This window comes from Lynx canadensis, chromosome D2, assembly GCF_007474595.2.
Source record: "Lynx canadensis isolate LIC74 chromosome D2, mLynCan4.pri.v2, whole genome shotgun sequence".
Lineage (NCBI taxonomy): Eukaryota > Metazoa > Chordata > Mammalia > Carnivora > Felidae > Lynx > Lynx canadensis.
In genome coordinates, this window is record NC_044313.2 from 1185934 (window position 1) to 1200698 (window position 14765).

Below are 14765 nucleotides of genomic sequence, written 5' to 3' on the forward strand. Positions count from 1 at the left end.
CCTGAGATGCTTCACGCCAGTCGCTCGTAGCAGGTTCACGTTCCCCGACGTCTCACAAATGTTCCGTGGTTTGATGGTGATGGCCCACGCGATGACGCGCAACGCCATCCACACGAGGCCCGTCCGGGGCAGTCCGTGGCCCCGCTCCCGTGTCCCCGTATCCCCGTGGTCCCTCTGTGGACCTCCAGGCCGTCGTGCGTGCTGGTCCCTGACGTGCTCCCCACCTGCCTTGTGTGCATCCGTCGTGGTCTCCACCTGCGGGGTGGGTCAGGTTCGACCCCGCCGCACCCCCCACCTCGTGGTCCCCGGCAGAGCGTGGCGGCCAGCGATGACCACCGCTAGCCCCTCCTTCCGGGGGATTGTTCTCTGATGAGCTGCCATAGTTATTTACAAAACAAACTTGCCGTCAGCGAAGTTTGTAGGGAACAGCTCGTGCGGGTTAAAGGCCTTTGTCCCCTTCCCTGAACGGCGCTCCGGGACGAAGGGGATCCCCCCTCCTCCAGCGGCTACTGGAGCAGCGCTCCTTGGCGCGGTGACTTTGTGGGCGGGACGCGTCTGCCACCCTCCAGTGCACTTCACGATAAGCAAGGTCGTGCATCTTTAAGTGTTAGGAGGCCAAGTGACGGGCCGTTGCCTGTGTTTCTATCGAGCTGATGGTCTTTTTTTTTTTAGAGGCTCATTGTATACCAGGGATGTTAGCCCTTCGTTTCTGATGTCAGTTTGCAAATATTTTCCCCGTGTGTTGTCTTTCAGTTTTATGTGTCTTTTCCACATAAAATGTTCTATTTTTATGTAGTCTTGTTTATTGACCTTTCTCCTTGTTGCCAGGGGTTTTGTGTCCTGGGAATGTCGTCCCTGCCCCCACCGTGTTTTCTTTTCTCACGCCTACATCTCGTGCATCGTCTTAGAACTGCGTCTGGAATCTGCCCTGGCTTGTGGCTTGTCATGAATGGATCCAACTGTATCTTTTTTTTAAATAGTGATTCGGTTATTCCAACATCGCTTTTTAAGAAGTCCACTTTCCCATAAATTTGAGATGCCACCGTTTTGCTACACGAAGCCTTTCTGCGGCGGGTCTGTTTCTGGCTTCTCTCTTCCTTCCCTTTGGCCTGAACACCTGTCCTGCCCGAGGACACACTTTCACGGGTGAAGTTCTAGTGTCTGTGGGCACTGCCTTGCTCTCCTTTTAAATGTTTTTTCTGGGAGCGCCTGGGGGGCTCAGTCGGTTGAGCGTCCGACTTCGGCTCAGATCATGATCTCACAGCTTGTGAGTTCGAGCCCCGTGTCGGGCTCTGTGCTGACGGCTCGGAGCCTGGAGCCTGCTTCGGATTCTGCATCTCCCTCTTTTTCTGCCCCTAACCCACTCACATTCTGTCTGTATCTCTCTCAAAAATAAATAATAATAATAACTGGGGCGCCTGGGTGGCGCAGTCGGTTAAGCGTCCGACTTCAGCCAGGTCACGATCTCGCGGTCCGTGAGTTCGAGCCCCGCGTCGGGCTCTGGGCTGACGGCTCAGAGCCTGGAGCCTGTTTCCGATTCTGTGTCTCCCTCTCTCTCTGCCCCTCGCCCGTTCATGCTCTGTCTCTCTCTGTCCCAAAAATAAATAAACGTTGAAAAAAAAAAAAAAATAAATAAATAATAATAATTAAAAAAAATTTTTAAATGTTTTTCTGCCTATTTTTGCTTGTTTTCCCAAATGAATTTTAGGACAAGCTTGTCAGCTCCAGGAGAGGTGGGCCGTGCTGATAAAGCCCCTGGGGAGGGAGCCAGAGGCAGGTGGCCCCGGCCCGCCATGCACGTGCTCAGCTCACTCCTGAGTCCTTCAGGAGAGAACCAGTCTCCCTCACTTTCCGGTGCTTATTTGCTTCTGTCTGATGCAGACACAAAACAAAGTCGTCGAGGTGGCTGGACGTCTTCCATTGGGTTTGGCCTGGACGCTGGGCCCCGTGTTTGCAGGCCGGAGTGGAGGCCTCGTGGGGACCGGCTGCACCCTGCTCCCTCGTCCTCAAGACGAGGGTGCTGTGGGGATTACATGAGAAAATGGAAGCGGACCCCCACCCCCAGTACCCGGGTAGCTGGTCGAGGGCCTGTCTGTGGATGAGGGGCCCCGTGTGGCCAGGACATGCCTGTGGTTGGCTCGCTGAGCACCCTGCTAGGACCCTGGGGCAGGAGCCTGGCCACACCTGCTCCTTCTGCCTGGAGAGGAAGCATCTCTGGACGGCACTGGACCCTTCGTCACATGTTTATCAAAATGTCCTCACTATGTGCCAGCCCCGTTGCAGGTGCTGGGAAACGTGGGAACGAGGCAGATAAAATCCTGCTCCGCAGGGCAGTCTGGCATGCAGAGGTCTGCACGCCCGGGAGATCTGGATCCCAGCTCTCCCCCCGCTAGGGGCGGCCCCGCCGTGGGGTCTGGACGTGGGTGCCCGGGTCAGTGTAGCCGCCGTGGGGTCTGGACGTGGGTCCCCGGGTCAGTGAAGCCGCCGTGGGGTCTGGACTGGGTCCCCGGGTCAGTGAAGCCGCCGTGGGGTCTGGACGTGGGTCCCCGGGTCAGTGAAGCCGCCGTGGGGTCTGGACGTGGGTCCCCGGGTCAGTGAAGCCGCCGTGGGGTCTGGACGTGGGTCCCCGGGTCAGTGAAGCCGCTGTGGGGTCTGGACGTGGGTCCCCGGGTCAGTGAAGCCGCCGTGGGGTCTGGACTGGGTCCCCGGGTCAGTGAAGCCGCCGTGGGGTCTGGACTGGGTCCCCGGGTCAGTGAAGCCGCCGTGGGGTCTGGACGTGGGTCCCCGGGTCAGTGAAGCCGCCGTGGGGTCTGGACGTGGGTGCCCGGGTCAGTGTAGCCGCCGTGGGGTCTGGACGTGGGTCCCCGGGTCAGTGAAGCCGCCGTGGGGTCTGGACGTGGGTCCCCGGGTCAGTGAAGCCGCCGTGGGGTCTGGACGTGGGTCCCCGGGTCAGTGAAGCCGCCGTGGGGTCTGGACGTGGGTCCCCGGGTCAGTGAAGCCGGGCACCCTCGGGAAGCTGGTGCCATGGAGGCCGGGCTCCCACTCTTCCCTCCATCCACAGCCAGACGGCCTTTCCCGTGGGGAGAAGCTCGCCAGGAGGGACCAGGAGGCAGTTTCATTATGATGTGTTGAGGCTCCAAGGACCTGTCATCAGGTATTTGCTTTCTGGGGAGCAAAATTACTTGGAGAGGAAAAGAGCTTGGGGTGAATCACTAAATCTGCAAAGCGCATAAACAGCGTTGAGCGAACACGGCAATTACCGTCATTGCTCAGCAGCTCTTCCGGGCCGTGCTGGCCAGCCACACTCACAGGGACCCCCGGCCGCCCGCACTCGCGGGGACCCCCAGCCGCCGCACTCACAGGGACCACCCTGGGTCCTGGGGTCGGCACAGTCCACTCCTCGTGCGACCATCCGGTTGCATTTCTTCTTAGTCCACCCAAGTCGATTACTGGAGGAAGCGGCTTAGAAAGCCGTTTTCGAGGAACCGATTGGACGGCCCCAGAGGCTCAGTCCTGAAAGGCCCCAGCGCTCCCGCTCCCGTTCCGTGCTTGCTGCCCGTGTGGCCTGCGCGCCCGAGGTCCCCGCGAGCAGGGATGGCACCAGACCGTGCAGACCGTGGAGGCCGGGCCGGTCGAGCCTTTCCGGCCGAGGGTGGTCGCCAGCCCTTTCGGGGGAGCCCCGTGGCCGATGTGAAGGACGCCAGGGTGGAGCCCAGGGCCCCTCCCGGACAACTGTCGAGTGCCCGGTGGCCCGTGGGCCTCCCAGAAGTGGTGTGGTCAGGCCCCGGCTGGAGGACACAGGGGGTCAGAGGGGGCTGCAGTGGGGCCACGTGACAAATGGCCCGGTTGGCAGGGACAGAGGACAGCGGGTGTCAGGTAAGGGCAGAGGCTGGGGCCCAGCGGGCAGGGTCTCCGACACCAGAAGGAAGCACGGTATTTTCAGAGGCGGGCACCTCCAGAAGGTGCAGGGAAAGGATCCGTGTCCTGGGGCCGCTAAGGAAGTGGTACAGCTTCAGGGCCTCCGACGACAGAAGTGTATCCTCCCACAGCTCTGGAGACCAGAAGTCCAAAGTCGGTGTGTCCTCTGGGCTGGGTCCTCCTAAGAACCGGCAGGAGGCAGACTTTGCTCTGTTAGGGTTTGCCGCTAAGCCCGAGTAGTCAGCTGACATAAGACACGTTTATTTAGTGCAAGTCTTAGGTGGCCCAGGAGCCCTCGTGAGGTCATGGAGACCCAAAGAAGTGGCTGGGCCCACGTGTTTTCATGTCGGGTTGGACAGAGGCAATGTGGAAGAGTAACCACACTCTGGGGGGACCGGAAGGTGAGAAGCAGGTCTGTCCAGAAGTCTCTCGGCCTTACCTCCTTCCTGGTGCAGGGGGGACATCTTCCACCATTGTCCGCGTGGGGCGTGTTCTCTGTTAGGAAGGAAGGGGGCGCCTTTCTCGCACCTGCTGGTGTTGTAAATGTCTCAGCTCATGATGTTGTGCCCGAGTGGCGAATTTTAGCGACACCCCCGCCCCCTTGAAGCTCCCCCAGAGCGTCACAGTCCAGGCGCCGAGTGGACAGCCTGCTCCGTCACTCGTCAGTCCCGAGAGTAGGTGAGTTCAGCGAAACGGGTTTCAGCGTTGCAGGTGGTGTCCCCGCAAAGCCACGCCTGTCTCTAAAGTGTGAGCAGTCGGGTATTTAATGAGAAGCGTTTCTGTGGAAACGAAGACAAAACAAAGGTTGATGTCGGACTAAATCATAAACCCAGACGGACTCTGAGCCCGGAGGGCGGTCAGCTGAGATTTTAAGTGACTGGTCTCAGTGCCTCTGGATGGTGGAGGGAGGAGAGACGGGGGCAGTGGGTGCGTTTCCTGGTGTTTAGTTGGAATGTCTCTGGTGGCCTGGGGTGTCGCGGGGAGCTTCCGGAGTGGCCCACGCAGCCGCATGCACGCGGTCTGCTGGCGTGCTTTCTCTGAAGTTATATCAGCTTGTCCAGCTGCTTTGGGCTTTGGGAAAAGGGCAGTTTTCATTTTTAGTTTTTCCAAGTCAGAAAGATTGGGGGGGGGAATGTGGAAATGTTAATTATTGACAGAACGCACAAAATGGCAGGAGGCAGTTTACAAGGAAGAAGCGTGGCACCGCGGACACCCCACAAAGGGTATCATCGCTTTCATCGAAACAAAATTCTCCCCCACAGTAACCCCCATTTTCATTAAAGACGATTGAAGTCAGACTAATTTTTTTGCAAAATAAGTCAAGGCTCATCAGACGTGGCCTCATCAGTTATGTAAGTATGGCGAGAATAGTGACTGACCGCATAGGCCCTTTTAAGTCAGCGTTGCTGGAACTTCTATGAGGAATCTCGGATCAGATGTAGGCTCTTGAGGCTAAGAAACCAGGTCAGGCTTTGCCTTCAGGACCTAGAAATTTGGATGAATTCCTGTCTTCTCCGGGTCCCCAAGGTGCCCTGGGATTCCTGGGTCTGTCAAGAAGTGACGTCTTTACTCACCTGCAGGGCCAGGAACCCGTGAGCAGGCATCAGGCTGGCATTTCCGGGCCCGTGGTAAGCGTGGACCCCGTCAGCTCAGAGGAGGAGTTTCTCACGTCTGGCCGCGCTTTCAAATGTGGCCTCCCGGTCAGTCTTGGTGATAGAACCAATGGTTTTAATCACGTCCTACTGCTAAGGGAACAGATTCCCATTGAACCTACACAAATCATCAGCGCGAAAGTCAGAGTATTTGGTAGCAGTTGCTAAATTTTGGAGGAATCAGGTGGGGAGAAAAGCCAAATGTCCCCATCCCATTCCAAAGCTATAATCTACCAGATGGCTGGGAGCTATAGACAGCTTGAGAGAAAGGAGAAATAGGATTTCTTAAGTCTGGAAAACCAAACATTAAGGAACCAGCCATGTTTCAAACAAAGGTCAGAGATGTGGTGATCTCCCTCACGGGTTCCTTCGGTCCCGCGTAATTAAATCTGGTGCGCTCCATCCTGGGCTGTCGGCTTCTTTAGAGTTTCAGAAGGTCTCCTCTGGCTCAGGGGCATGATCACACAGTTTCCAGAAACCTCTCTCCCAGGGTCCCTGTGGAAGCCGGTCCCGGACTTCCTGCAGATGAAACTCTCTCGTCTGTACGTGGTTCTAAGAAGCTTTCCACGAAGTGTCGGTAAACCAGTGACCATCTCCAAACAGGGACAGACTGAAAACAGCCGTAGTTACAGATCTGACTACAGTTTATTGCAAAAGGTGGTGCAGTTGACAAGGAAATTAGGTTATTTCTACGGTATGTGACGTTTTAAGATAATTGGAATTACGACCGATTAAACAACCGCTGAGGATGTTGATAAGCTTCCGGTCATTTTACATAACTTCTGAAACATGTATATCACGGCACATGTGCACACAAATGTAACGTAAAGATTTAGCAACACTTCTAACTTCACCGTTTCCCTGTGTCACTTCATGCGTCAAATAAGCCTAATTAATGTAACCTCTGTATTTTTATAAGGAGAAATAACAAATCTTTTTCCTCAGGGACGCTCTGAAAACCCCAAAGTTAGTTTGAGGTCAAAAAGACTATTTTATGTCTTTATTTTTTAAATTTTTTTATTCATTTTTGAGAGAGCGTGAGCAGGGGAGGGGCAGAGAGAGAGGGAGACACAGAGTCTGAAGCAGGCTCCGGTCTCCGAGCTGTCAGCACAGAGCCCGACGTGGGGCTCGAACCCACGAACCGTGAGATCATGACCTGAGCCAAAGTCTGATGCTCAACCAACTGAGCCACCCAGGCGCCCCAGTTTGGAAACTATTTTTAAGTAGCCATTTGTTATTGTGGAAAAGTTCATTTACAAACTTTTGGTCTACTTACATCTATTTAATTTTTTTCTCTTTTTGGTAATTATGCTTGGATTGCTCTCGAAAATTTCATGAGACGTTAAACAGCTACGTACCTATCTTCTTCAGTTAGTATTATTATTTTTTTTGCCAACAAATTTTGTAGCATAGAGGTAAAATGAACTTACTTGACTAGTAAAAACCCAGGTGGAGAAAGTTGTACGTCCGCATTATATCTAATGTCAACAACTCTGAAGACGCATCTGTGTTCGTTATGGCAGCAAACTTAAACTAGCTTTTCTCCACTGAAGATTTCCTAGATCACGTGAACTTAAAAAAAAAATTGGGTTAGTTTCTGTATTTCTGAGAGTTTTAGAATACTTAAGCACGTAACACGTCCTCACTTATTTTCCTTCAAGCCGCCCAGATGAACTGTTACAAATCCTTTGGCCACACCCATCCCCCCGGTGGGAAATGTGCCACACGAGGCAGGTGTGTGATCATATAAAAGTCACTAGTTTATGAAAGACCAGTTGGATCCAAAGCGCATTTCTAGGGGCGCCTGGGTGGCTCAGTCGGTTGAGCGTCCGGCTTCGGCTCAGGTCATGATCTCATGGTTTGTGAGTTCGAGCCCCATGTCGGGCTCTGTGCTGACAGCTCAGAGCCTGGAGCCTGCTTCGGATTCTGTGTCTCCCTCTCTCTCTGCCCCTCCCCTGCTCCTGCTCTGTCTCTCTCTCTCCTTCAAAAATAAATAAAAACACTAAAAAAAAAAATTAAAAAAAAAAAAACGCATTTCTGGAAGTTGAGGTCGCCTGTGTCCCACCAACATTTTAACCAGCTCTAGTGGAAAAGACTTTTAAGAGGGTTTCACTTGTCAGTTTAGTCCCAAACAGCTCCCTTCTTGTTTCCTTCGATTGGAAGTCGAGTTATTTCCCCAGAAGCTTGTATTTCCTCCAGAGGGCTCGCATCTAGCAAAGAGACCACCTGTGCATCTCAAAGGCACCAGGAAAGAATGTACGTTTTCATCAAGGAGTTCTGGGATGTCTTTTCCTATTATCAAGGACTTAGGGTAATTTTTAAGTTTTTCTTTCCCTACGGATAGGGTAGTCCAGTGACTTTTTGTGGTGGGGGCCCAAACGGGAGGGGTCGGTGCTGAGGGAGTTTGGTCACAGTCGCAGTGAGGGACCGGCATCTGGGGTTGGGGGAGCGCAGGTGGAGTTTACAGGGGGTGTGGGCTTAACTCCAGGCTCTGTCTCACTACGGAGGCTCTAAGTAGCAAGACATCCCTGTGAGTCTTCCGTTAATTTAATCTCCCCACAGGCACTGCCAGGACATTATTTAGGATGAGGGCACTCTAAAAAATCCTTTTAGGAATAAAAGTCCAAATCTTTAAAGGCATACCTATTTTAATGGGATTTTAAATCAGCTGGCCTTTGTATGGCTTAAAACCAATTAGCCTTTTATGATTTAACAAAGGACACAAGTGGTGTCCCCAAAGAGGGTGCAAATGATGCGGGCCTCCCAAGGTCCAGACTTTCTGCCAACGACAGTAAGAAGGCCAAGAGCCTTGTTGTCACAGGAGGTCAAAACAGCTTCGGGCTCCCGTGAGGTAGGACGCCTTAAATCACGGACCTGCCGGTCTGTCACTGGACAGATGATGCTGGACACTTTCCCAGCACGAACAGGACAGGTGGGGAGAGATGACGGTGGCCCCTGTGGCCCCTGTGTCCCAGAGGACAGCATCGGGAGGCTGAGGATATGTAACCCGCCGGCCCTGACTCCGAGGCTACACGTCACGGAACCAGGTTTTACAATGATTTTCTCCTGCCCCTCTGAACTTAGAAAAAGTCACTGGAGACACCCTCCCTCCTCTCTGGAGCAGGCGGTGGGGACGGAGAGCTGACCTGAGGAAGGGAGGACCATTGCCATCTGTGGGGCCCATGTCAGGCTCTGGGCGGGGGCCACCCAGGCCCTTCCTGCCCTGTGGTGCTGGGGCCCATAGCAGGGTCTGGAGGGGGGCTCCCAGGCCCTTCCTGTCCCGTCGTGCTCCCCAGAAATCATGAAGACAAAGCTCTGCCTCCACCCCCTCCAGGTTTTCGGCTGTGATCAGTTGAGCTCTGAACCTTCCAGGACCCAGAGCCCAAAAATTCAGGGAGTCTGTGTCTGGGCTCGGCTCGCCCTGCCTCCTTCTGGCTGGGAAGGGCCCTTGAGCTGTGGGTACTGGTGGCCCTGAGGTCAGCTTGCTGCTCGGCTGGGCTCCACCTCCCCCCAGGCCCCTGGCCCAGCGAACTGAACCCCATCAGCACCGCCTACGCCGATTTCCTTGGAGATGGCAGGAGGGACCGCATGGCCGCTGTGTCCCCAGCCATGGGGCCGCACGCAGCGAGCCTTTCCAGAGCACCTTCAGATGCACGCTGGGAATCCGCTCTCCCTCCGTGTCGGCGCACAGACGAGTGGGCCTGACAAAAGTTGGGGGGGGGCACGCAGATTTGCCCTTAGGATGGCTCACAGGCCCTTTCCTGGCAGCTGCTTGATGGAATCCGCTAGGGTGGCCAGGCTCTGGGGGCAGCACAGGCCTTCAGAGCCCCGGGGGACTCAGCCAGGCTCAGAGCCACCGAACGTGCCCCCTCGGGTGGAGGCGGAGGTGTTTCTGGAGCTCTGGGCTTCTCCGCCAGTGACCCCGGCCAGGAGCCCCTGTGGGCAGTCCGCCCGCCACCGTGGGGCCCCTCAGATCGTCAGCCAGCGGGAGAGAACTCCAGCCGTCCCCACTCAGCTCCGAAATCTCGAGGAAGAGCGTCGGGAGAGCAGAGGGGACAGCGGGTGATTTGGCTTTTAATTGCTGTGATCACACTTGATCAGACGTATTTGCATAATTGCCTAGAGCTGGGGTCTCGAGGCTCCTTCAGTCTGCGTTTCTGGGTGACGTCCCAGATCCGAGGCCTGGCTCACCGAGACACGGGGGAGCCGGTAGGCCCACTCTCTGGGCCGCGTTGACAGCTTCCGGGTGTGGAAGCCCGGAGAGCGCCTCGGCTGCCCATCCCGTGGACAAACTTCGGGCCGTTTGGCTGAAATGAGAGGAAAGATTCAAGAAAGGGAACGGTTCTCACACTAATGGCCTTGTCTGCGGGAGAGGCTTTACAGACCTCGTGGTCTGGCCTGGCCTCCATCCAGTCTCCATCCGTCGAGGCCCCCGAACCCTGCGTCTGCGCCCAGGGCATCCCCGACGGCTCGGAAGGAGAGCGTTTCACAGCAGAGGTGGATCACGCGGCCCAGTGCCACCGGCTGTCCCTCACAGCTCCCAGGACGTGGCTTCCTGAGGCCACTGCGACAAATGACCACACGTGGCGGCCCCTCCCTCTGGGCGTCACGTTTCTGCCGTGGACTGAACTGTGCCCCGACTTCCCATGTTGAAGCCCCCCTCCCCGTGTGATGGTATTTGGAGGTGGGGGCTTTGGGGGGGCTTAGGCTTAGCGGAGGGTGTGCAGGCGTGCGGGTGATGGCATTAGTGTCGGGCACCTGTGGAGGGGAGGGGAGGAGACCAGAGCTCTGTGCGTGCGCCCACGGAGGACAGGCTGCTGAGGACACATGAGCACCGGAAGCGGGCCCCCACCGGGAACGGAATCTGCCAGCGCCTTGGTCTTGGACGTGCAGCCTCAGAGCTGTGAGAAATGAGTCAGTTACTGAAGCGGCCGGGTCCGTGCTGCCCGCTCTGGCCCAGACACCCTGCGGCTCACGTCTCCCACCACCTCCCGCTCATGAGGACCCTGCTGAACAGTCCGGGATGATCTCCCGGGAAGGTCACGTGTCGCGGGGCTCAGGGACCAGGATGTGGATGTCTTTGAGGCCATTGGCCAGCTGAGCGTGGCAGAGACAAAGCCGTGGTCAGTGGACGCGTGAGCACGAGAAGTCCTGACTTCTCACAGGCTTGCGAGCCAGCGTAACGTTCACGTTTAGCAGGTGGGGAGAGGGAGGGTCAGCCGCTGGGGAGGCCGCTGGACAGCCGGCGAGGAGCGGATGACGGAGGACGGGCCCAGGGACGAGGGCGGCCCGAGGGCTCCCGGACAGGGGTCTGTCTGCTATGTGTGGCCACGGGGGCCGGGAGAGCAACGGGTGGATCCAGGGGTCGGGGGCAGCCCTGTGGCTTGGGCATCTCTTTCTCAGACCCAGCCTGGCGCCCTGCCTCATCCCGGTCAGCAGGGGTCCCCGAACGTGCAAGGTCCCCACGGGGGAGCCGGCGGGCACAGTGGTCACTGCCCCCGTCCCCACCAGCAGAGCTCTGCCCGTCCCCACGCCCCTTGGGGATGTTTTTATGACTGTTTATGCTCCTGTCAGAGAAGTGGCCCCCGCTGTTCCCTTTGGGGGACAGTCAGGAGGACGGGGATGGCTCCAAACCTCTCTCTGCGTGGGAAGGCCTGGCGGCAAGGTTAGGGCAGGACATTGGTCGTGGCCTCCCTTCCCGGCCCTGCTCTGCCCCCCCTCAGGGACGGGGCTCCTGCATGTCGCCCCCCCCCCTCGAGTCTGGGCAGAACAACAAGGGTGGGGGCCTTGACTCTCACGGCATCAAGAGCAGATGGGGGTCTTTGGACGCCCGAAACGACGCAGGTCTGAGGTCAGGTCCCCGGCCCCGGACTGCGGGCTTTCTGGGGAGTCAGCCCAGCCAGAGGCAGTTGTAGGCAGAGCTCTGCGGGGGTCTCGGTGGCCTGCACGGCCCCTGGGCGGGTTTGAGGTGGGAGCTGCCCAGGCGCATCACGCGGGCGTCACGCAGATGTCACGTGGGTGTCACGCGGGCGCCACGCCACACGCCTTGCCCGCCTGGGGCTGGCAGGGAGGTGTGCCCGGTGCTGCTGTGCCTCACGAGGGTCCTGTCCCTGGAGGAGGGGGGGATTCAGCACGCAGGCTGCTCAGTTGTGTCCGGCACCCCGAAGCCAGCAGTCACCGCTGCCTCCCCACCGTGGGGCAGCACTGCCACCAGACGCCCTCACGGTGACGATGCAGGAGCCAGAGTGAGGGGCGGTGCGTGCCCTGTGCTCAGTTCCGGTTCTGCCGCGTCGGGTACGTCATCGCCGCGTCCGCATTAAATGGCACAGCCTCGCGGTTTTGCTTGGCCTTATGAAAGTCGTCACACGTGCTTAACAGTGTTTATAAATACAGTTTCAGTGGCCGTGTGGCATTTCGTTGAGCTCACTTGCCCGGTGTCCATAAGGTTGCTGGATGCCCAGGTTGGTTGAAAGTCTGTGATGAGCGGTTTGCTCAACTGGTAAACATCTTCTGAAAAAAACCCACAGAACACCTTCGTGTCTTAGGATGTGTTCCCAGGTGAGGGACCGTGGGCTTCACCCAAAAGGGCTGCATCCCGCGGGTTTGGCCCGCGACCCTGATGCTCACTGACACTTCCGGTCAGGTCCAGGCCACCTGCCTTTGGGTGGGCCCCCCGACAGTCTCCCCGCTCCTCGAGTTCCCCCAGCTCCGGCTACTTGAACACCTGGAGCCCAAAGGCTGTGGGGACCCTCAGGAGTGACTTGGGCTTTCTGTCAAGAGGTCCCTCGATGACTTGAGTGGGGAACGTGGCCCCCGGCCTGTGATTTTGTGCGTTAGCCCCGTTTGCTGTTGGAGACCTTTGTCCGTGGCTCTGATGGACGCCCCTTGGCCACTCGGGCTCGCACGAGTCTGTGCTGCTTCTGTGGTTCTGCTGTCCCTGCACCCCCACCCTCTGCCCAACGTGCGAATGCCGCCAACATCGCGAATGGACTTCGCAGCTCCGTGCTGGGTGGGATTAGCACTTGAGAGCCGTGCAGGGGCCCCGCCATTGTAGGAGGGTCCCTGTTGCTCTGGGGATGGTGGCTCAGGGGTGACGAGGACAGCAGCTCTCACGCCTGGGGCCTTCCCAGGTGCAGGGCTCTGGCTGAGGGGTCTCCCCACTTCGTCCCCAGCGGCCCTCCAAGCCAGCTGCTGCTCCGAGCCCCAGGAAGGGGCAGTGGGTCACCGCTGGTGGTGGGGGTGGGGTTCCTGGGCCCCAGCGCCGTGCTCCTGGCTGGGTCCTGCCTGCTTTCCGCAGGCGCCTTGCACAGGAATTTGCCCCACCAAAGACATTCAGTCGTTCCCGAGTCACGTCTGCCGTGGCCAGCGTGGGAGGTGGGGTGGTGGCGTCCACCTGAAGCGCCCTCTGCCCCCAGGTGTGCATCGTGCAGAAGCGGGACACGGAGAAGATGTACGCCATGAAGTACATGAACAAGCAGCACTGCATCGAGCGGGACGAGGTGCGCAACGTGTTCCGGGAGCTGGAGATCCTGCAGGAGATCGAGCACGTCTTCCTGGTGAACCTGTGGTGCGTGAGCTCGCCTCGCGGGCACAGAGCCCAGGCTGGACCCGCCGCCACCCTCCCCTGCCCCCGGCACCCCTCCCCGCTGCTCCCCCCTCTCCTGCCTCTGGGATGCCCTGACGCCCACGGCCCACCCCCACACGCTCACTTTCAGGTTCCCCAGGGCCAGCGCCGTCCAGGTGTGCACGACGCACGTGTTGATGCAGGTTTCCCACCCGCGGGAAGCCCAGGCTTTCCCCGGAAGGAGGCCTGTGGCCCCTGGAGTTTCTGGCGCTAAAGCCAGTGGGGGAGAGTTTTGGGGGCCTGAGTTCCTCCCTAGAATGGTCGCCAAGACCAGCCCCTGAGGGGAGGCAGACACAGGCTGCAGTGAGATCACCCTCCTCTCTCCTCCGTGAGCGTCGGGCTGCACGAGAGTCCTCCCCGCCGGGGTCCTCCCCGAATCTTCCCTGACAGCCTCCCGTCCTGGGGTCTGTGCTCCCCGATGGGCTCACAGTCCCGGTGGCGTTCCGAGGGCCCTCTGTGGGCACAGGTGCTGCTGCAGCTGGGGAGGCGTGTGAGAGACGAGGCCCAGCCCCGCCCCCACTGGGAGGGTCCGTTAGCCCAACATGGAGGGAGAGGCCGCCCGAGCGGCATCGGGACCGGACGGAGGCGGGGATGGTGCACCGTTGAAAGTGACCTGGTGCTAGCTCCTGCAGGACGCACTCAGAGCCGCAGGTCCCCCTTCGCTTATTTACCTGGGCCGCAGCAGGTGGGAGGGTACCGCGCCGTGGACAGCAGCCCGCAGCCAGCTCTCCCCGTCGGAACCGGAACCGTGGTCCCGCTCCGGGGGGAGACCGGGCAGGAGGAAGGAGCTGGCTGTGCGTGGGGGGTGTGGCCTTCCCCACGTGGTTGTGGGAAGAGGGCGAGGTGCTGAGCAGGGCCCAGGGCGGTGGAGCCCGGCTGCTCGGGCCTCCTCCAGCCCCTCACCCCTCCCTGCACGCGGCCCCGGGCCTCCCTCACTGTGGCCCGATGTCCCTACGAATGTCTAGTGTCCAGGCAAGCAGAGGGGCCGGCGGGGCCACACGGTGTCGCCGTGTCACTGTGCTCCATGGCGGTCTTCTCGGCATCCTGGGGCCGTGGTTCTAAAGCTAGGGGCGTCCAAGCACCCCTCGAACCCACCCGGCACTCTGTGCCGGCCAGGGAGGGCCTCACCGGGCCGGGCCTGCTTGCAGCCTCTCAGGAAGGGGCTGCCGTGTGTGGCCGACCCTCAACCGTGACACCGGCCCTGGGGCTTGCCGAGATAGAAGACCCAGGACTTCCCACCTGGGGGGCCTCCGCTTCCCTCCGCACCCTCTGGGGCTCTCTCTGGGAGGCCACGTGCCTAGTGGCCAGGAGCACGGGCTCCCGCGTCAAACTCCTCCTGCCGCGGCAGACGACATCCCGTCTGTGGAGCAGGGGTGGCAGTGGTCCCCAGTGCAGAATTAGCGACGCACGTACACGGACAAAGCGGTCCACGTAGGACGGCTGAGGGACGTGACCCGTCAGCATGATGTTTTCCTGCCCTGCTCCTGCGGCCAGCACCCCAGCCCCACGGGCGGGCCTGCCAGGGATGCCGCCTGCCACCAGGACGGGGCGGCCGCAGCCTCAGCTCCCGG

The 14765-nt window shown here is 58.8% G+C and overlaps 1 protein-coding gene and 1 non-coding gene across 2 annotated transcripts in view; one reads left to right on the forward strand and one right to left on the reverse strand.

The window, feature by feature from the left end:
* The window catches only part of STK32C (serine/threonine kinase 32C), a 78294-nt gene that overhangs the window by 53435 nt on the left and 10094 nt on the right, over window positions 1-14765 (forward strand). Inside the window, 1 exon segment of the mRNA XM_030334996.1 lies at window positions 12986-13137. Within this exon segment, the coding sequence (XP_030190856.1) occupies window positions 12986-13137 (152 nt within the window).
* On the reverse strand, window positions 6684-6768 carry TRNAQ-UUG. The gene is given in 2 exon segments: window positions 6684-6720; window positions 6732-6768. It is a non-coding gene; the product is annotated as a tRNA-Gln (tRNA).